General features: G+C 40.2%; 1 protein-coding gene across 1 annotated transcript; it reads right to left on the bottom strand.

The window, feature by feature from the left end:
* Window positions 1–1574: 1574 nt before the first annotated feature.
* LOC136508368 (uncharacterized) lies at window positions 1575–5731 on the bottom strand. Its single transcript, XM_066503026.1, is given in 9 exon segments — window positions 1575–2119; window positions 2232–2419; window positions 2750–2939; window positions 3953–4191; window positions 4563–4648; window positions 5174–5281; window positions 5377–5399; window positions 5402–5478; window positions 5573–5731. Coding segments are annotated over 9 exon segments (1278 nt in total). The 5' UTR covers window positions 5635–5731; the 3' UTR covers window positions 1575–1814.
* Window positions 5732–6740: the final 1009 nt, after the last annotated feature.

Consider the following 6740-nt stretch of genomic DNA (forward strand, 5'->3'; position numbering starts at 1 on the left):
TCGGAGCTGCGGGCGTCTTCGGCCTTGCTTGGCAACGATGACCCATGGTAGTGTGCCGTGTTAGTGCTCAGCTGCGTCGTGTGGGTTGGTTAGCCTATCGGGTGCGCTTTTTGGCATCCAGTTGGTTAGCCCTTTTATACATAAATTCTTTCTGTCTTAATTGAGTGGCAGAGCTGCTGCCTTTGTTTAAAAAAAATAGCGGACTCGCGGTGTTATTCGTTGCAGACGTTGCTGGGCTTGAAACATGACAGTCTTGTTTTGAATCAGCTGTGCTTTGACATGACATCAACCGCTCTGCATAGAAAGGCCACAGTGTGCACACTGCAGCGAGGCAATGACCGATTTAGATTGAGAGTAAATTATTTTTTTTCTGTCACATTCCCTCCGTCCACAAGAAAATGCAATTCTGGTAAATGATGTTCAGTGCATATATTTCTAGTCCACAATAATAGTGTTTCTCGATTGATAGCAGCTAACCCTGGCTTTCGTCATTTCTGGTAAATGATGTTCAGTGCATATATTTCTAGCCTGTAATGGAATAGTTATGAAGCCTAGCATTTTGTCCATTATAATTATTTCCAAGCACTGATCCTAATAAACCGTGCCACAAAATATTTCATACAGACTTGTGTAGGCAGCTTTTCTACTGTTGTATCATCATCCAACATATGGATAAGAGAATTATGCCTAAGTTTACAATATTTCACAATTCAAGTTCTAATTTATACGCCCCCCCCCCCCCAAACACCCACCCATCCACCCTCAAATGACAACATATCAGGTGCAAACTAATCAATCTATGCAAACTTGAAAACTACCAATCAGGACCACTAGATGCTGATCCAGTGAATAGGATGAGAGGTGGGATTTTTTTGCGCTTAAGCCCCCCACCCGTCGGCCTTTTTTTTGCGCTTAAGCCCCCTCATCCCATCTATTGGATCGGTATCTAGTGGTTCTGATTGATGGTTTTTAAGTTTGCACAGGTTGGTTAGTTTGTACTTGATATGTTGCCCAAATACAAAGGCTTGAGAGATCAAAAGTTACGTCACTGTCAATTCCCTACATGTACGATGTGCATGATCCAACGTTTTTTATTCAATTACTACGAGACTTCTACCATTCTTATCTTGACTCTGGTGACTGAGAGAAGGAATGGTCTTGATAAATTATCATCCAACTTCACTTTTCAATTTTTTTTCAGAGGTTTTGAAAACTTTGCAAGAAAAAACACCAGATTCCTCAAATGGTATTCCCAAGTCACTCAAGTTATTATTCCTTACTACGGTTTTAAAGCACATCATAGGAATGTCAAGCAAAATTTGAGAGCATTATGACATGGATTACAAGTTAATATTCTTCGTCACTATGGTTTTTAAGCACATCCCGACGGATGTCAAGCAAAATTAGGGAGCATTATGACGTGGATTACAAGGTGTTTAGTTTAAAGAATAAGATCATCCATTACCTTATCACTTGTCATATTTTAGTTTGGTTTGAATAATAGCTTGGGTTGATCCATCACTACTTCATCCTCACAAGCACATTAGTAAGACAAAAGGGATAAACTCATGATAGACCATCTTATCTTGGATGACTTCATCCTGAGATAAAACACACCATTAGCTCGTCTGTCTTTCACAACTGGGTACAGAAGTAGGTCAACTGTTACAAAGTGTGGATCAAATGAATATTTTGAGTGACAAAGCAATATATGAACAGTAGAACACAAAGACATGGTCTCAGGATGGATTGTTTTTTATGAACATGTGCTGTACAGGCTCTCTAACATGTACATCATTGTGATCCTCTGTCACTTAATCACTTGCATTTGCCAAACCAACCATCTTCAGCATGTTCCGGTCCTCCTTGAATCTCTCGAGGACTGTCCCCTTGACTAGCTCCAGCTTTTCATCTTGTGCTCCTCTCATTTGTATACCCCAACATTCAATAACTTCTGGCCTGAACCTATTTGTCTTGGAAAGGGGAGGGCTGGTAAACGTGCTACAAGTAAATGAGTGCCCTTGATCGAAATTTGCAGATAAAAAGAGTCCAAAATGATGTGGCTGCCCTCCAAATCCAATACCATTGGGTATGTTCTCAGAGCTGAAGTTATAGCACACTGCCAAAATAAGCTAATGATGTAAACTACCCTTTATATTCCGGAGAGGATTAGTAGTAACACAAACAGTGAAGAAAATTAAAACAAGGAGATATATCATACAGAGCAAAACATACCCATTGCAAATTCTTGTTTGCTCCAGTAGGGCAGAAAATGGATGCTTGAGGATATAATTTGAAGAGGAATGTCTTCATGTCACCATAAAAATCACTGTGTCTTTCCCAAGGCTGTGATGCATATCCACCATAAATTGATCCTTCAGTATCTTTAACAATCAGAACAGTCTGAGCATCTCCATTCCTATAAAACAAGAAACATATCCAAGGACATATATAGGTCGAAAATTATTCAGATGGAATGTATGAAGTGATAGGGCAAGCATAAGGACTCTCTTGAATCATGAGGATAGGTTGTAAAATTGTCATGTTTGTGCCCATTATTAGCAATGACAATTGGCATCAATATGGCCGCTGAGCAGACAAAGAAAAGTAATTGAAATCATATCATGAGAATGGAACTTAGTTTCATTATGCCATTTCCATATATAATAACACATCTTTATAATTATGAATAAAGTTTAAAAAATGTGGCTTTCACTCCAGCAGATTTACAAAATTGAAGAGTACTCACGTTACTTTGCCTAAGAAAGTGTTGAAGCTTTGTCCATGAAGAGAACTGTGATATAAAAGCTTCCACTCTTGCACCTCATGGTGGGAAAAGACTCCTCCAATATGCCAGGCATACTCTTTATTTAGAAGCAGCAAATCAGTGGAGATGTTTTCAGGATAATGAAGCAGTGGTACTTCAAACCCTGGTCTACCTACAAATGAAATAAAGTCAGCAAAAGCATGACATGATATATCATGTACGTTATATTTCATTTAAACTGCTCAAATGATAATAAACATGCTAGATGTATAAGCGTACAACTAAAGACAGAATGTGCAGAACCAATTGAAATTGCTTTAGAATGAATAGGCAAGAGTGAAATGACACAAGTGACAAATGCTGGCACTCATGCAGCACAAGCACCATATCTAGGAAATGTCCTAATAACTGAATCTAGGAAACGTGTAAAAAACACTAAGCCAAACAACATATTAGTTCTAATTGGTGTCCTGTTGTGGAATCTAGTAAGAAAATACCAAATTCACTACAGTTAGCACATTTACTTAATTGATTTGTATACTAAATTACATTATTTATGACTTAATCAGACATATTGGCATCTTCCTAAAACTCAGCAAAACATATGTCTGTATCTGCCATTAATCCAGGCATAAAAGTATGGTTGAGAATGAGGCATGCTTGAGAAAGAGGACTCAAAATTTTGTAGGAGGCGAAAACAGTATGCCTCAAGACTATTTGGTTTGATATGGTTTTGAGACTTAGAAAGCAATGGTTCCATAATATAACTTCTACCTCTACTACTGGTAGAAGTTTTAGAGGAATAGTCTTAATGTAGTATGGCGTCCCATTTTTCAAGAAAATAGTATAAGTTCTTCAATTGTATGTCTTTGTATTTTTCACATAGTTATGTGCATGACAAACTTCTTAGTTGTAAGATTGCATCTACATCCTTTTGTACAGGCTTATAAGCTTTTCCTAACACTCCAGCTATAGAGTAAGTGCATAAACTTTTTTGAGAGAATAGTGCAAAACTTCACTCGGATATCATGGTGTGAATTCCTAGATGTGAAGACTAATGAGGAACGACCTGACGAAAAATATCAGCCCAACTCCTACAGCATCAGATGGGTCTGATAATTTTGTTTAAAAAATGATGGAAATGCTGCTTAGGAATACTAACAGAATGGCAAGAATAAGACAGACCTGAATCAGGGGGCATCAACAAATTTCCAAGGAACTTCCTCAATGATGGCAAGAGAATGCACAGGTTCCTAAAGTCTGATAATGACATAGACTTCTCTGAGACCCCTTCAGCATCCTTTGAAAATACTGCAGAGTTGAGGAATGCTTCAAATGGCCTGCTGTCGGAACCTTCGCCAACTTCCTTCTTTGCTGCAAATACAGTTTCATGAATGGATGCCAACACAGATTCCAAATCAGACCTGGCAGTGCACGTGAGGGGTAGATGCAAGAGTAAATACCAATTAATGCCTAAAAGCCTGAATAAAAAAATCCCAAACAAACAATAAATCATAAGCTTTGTTAACACAAAGTATGAATTTTTCTAAATGCAAACAAATTCATTATATCACCCAGCGAAAGAATTACCTAAAACATGACACCGGAATGCATAAGGCCCAATGGTAACCAGAAACCCCTACCCTTCATTCATATCACTTGCGCTTTTTGATGTCTTTGTTCGAGGTAATTTTCAAATTTGAAGCATTCAACTACTGAAACAGCTTAGCAAAGGACATGATTCACACATGACACACCAATGTATCAGAAGAAAATAATTTCTCTCGAGCAATACCTTGTTAAGGCACTATCTCCTGTGACATCACACAGTTGATAAATGAATTCATCAACCTCATCTCGAGTTCCCCTTCCATATGTTGCCTACATGCAACAAAGAAAAGAGTGTCAAACTATAGAATACATACAAAGTACTACTCCCTCTGTCCTATAATATAGTGCATTCTAGAATTTTTAGGACAAATTAAGAGAGAACACAAAAGACGCATGCGTCCTCACTTTATTTCCTAATAAGACGCTATCATCAACAGATTGGTAGATAAATGGAAAGTATGTAATGCAAAACTGATTTCTATCTTCTAAAATGCCTTATATTTGAGGACAAATTTTGAATGCTAGAATACGCTATATTACAGGACGGAGGGAGTACATACAAAATCTTAAAAGCTCACAGTGAAGCATCTCATTGGATGAAAGTACTAGTTGTATAGGCATTCTTATCAGAAAACTCAACAGCCCAAGCCTAATCTACTGAGCAATATTGCACCCATGTGACCATGTCTCGATCTTAACTTCGATCAATTCCACCAGATACCAACACATCACTATACCCTCGCTCGCGACAACTAAACGAACAACAGAGTGGATCGAATTGAGTCGAGCACTAACTTTGGAGATGATCAAATCCTCGAACGTGACCCCATCGCTCCCGCCACTCTCCTTCACCACCAGCTGGAACAGCCTGTCGCCTAATGGCCCCCGCACCCCATACTATTCCTGCGCAAATAGAGCCAAAGCCGTTAGAAATCGTAATCCAGATCCAGCCAGATCCAGGCCCAATTCAAAGGAGCGAATGCGCGTGCGGTGCTCACGGGGAAGACGGGGCGTGAGATGGCGCAGCGCTGGTCTGCGACTGCGCTGCGAGGGAGGTGAATAAGCCGCGGAGGCCGTCCAGCTCCTGCTTCGAGAAGGCCCTGCGACGAAGCGAGCCGGTGGTGAGATCACCAGACAAGGCTTGCGAATAGCCGCAGCGATGGAGGTGGCAGGCAGCTGGTAGTGGGGTAGTACCTCGACGCCATGACGAAGCGGGAGCTGGAGGCGGACGCCGGCGAAGCCTGCGAATTGCCCATCGCCGCCGGCGGAGGCGGGGTCACGGCTTGTCGGCGACGGCGAGCGCGCTCAGTCTGGCTCAGCAACTGCCAATTGAACTCTCTGCGATTTTTTTTATTTTTTCCTTTTTTTTTGGAGCGATTTTATTTATTCTTTTCCGTTTGACGTTGGAGACGTCCCCTCGCGCCACCAAGGGACGCCTTCACTTGATGGGCTTTTCGCTTTCTCGCTTTTCACCTTTTAAAACATGGAGGCCCATGTGCTGGCAGCCCACTCCAAATAGTTACGACGGCCGATATTTTAATATTTTATTTGTTTCTTTCAAATATTATATTTTTTCTCAATTACGCATGAGCTCTGTGTATCATTTCATTTAAGAAGAAAAAGAGTTTATGTTACAAAGGACACCGGCCATGCCAACTATATTTCATCTGCGAAGAAATGCATATATTTTTTTACCACTACTACAGGAATAGTTTTATGAGGCAGTCAAAAACCATTTTCCCAAGCGGGCATCGCACCCGCCTCGTGTAAAACGCCTGTGTTAACCGAGATTAATACCGGCGGCCAAAATACCCGACTACGAAAACAAGATTAACGAAGGCGGCCGATTGCCGGTCTGCGTAAATAATTTTAGAAAAATTAAAAAAGCTCGCCAATGAGCCCGTATTCGAGCTCATCAACGAGCTCGCACGTAGCCGTCGTCGTAGCTCTAAACTAAAAGCTCTAGTTTGTTTTTGTGAATTGATAAAAACCCTAAGTGTTAACCTAGTTTATCAAAGTGATTATAAGATAGGTAGCACTACTCCAAGTGGTGAAGCAATAGTGATCATGACATGATGATGGTGATGGCATGGTGATGATCAAATGCTTGAACTTAAAAAAAAGGAGAAAGAAAAACAAAAAGCTCAAGGCAAAGGTAAAACTTGATAGGAGCTTTTCGTTCTAATGATCGAGACACTTAGTGAGTGTGATCACATTTAGGATCGATAGTCATACTATTAAGAGGGGTGAAACTTATATTGAAATACGGTTATCAAAGTACCACTAGATGCTCTAACTCATTGCATATGCTTTTAGAATCTAGTGGAGTGCTAACACCCTTGAAAATATTTGTGAAAATATG

Source organism: Miscanthus floridulus, chromosome 15, assembly GCF_019320115.1.
Source record: "Miscanthus floridulus cultivar M001 chromosome 15, ASM1932011v1, whole genome shotgun sequence".
Classification (NCBI taxonomy): domain Eukaryota; kingdom Viridiplantae; phylum Streptophyta; class Magnoliopsida; order Poales; family Poaceae; genus Miscanthus; species Miscanthus floridulus.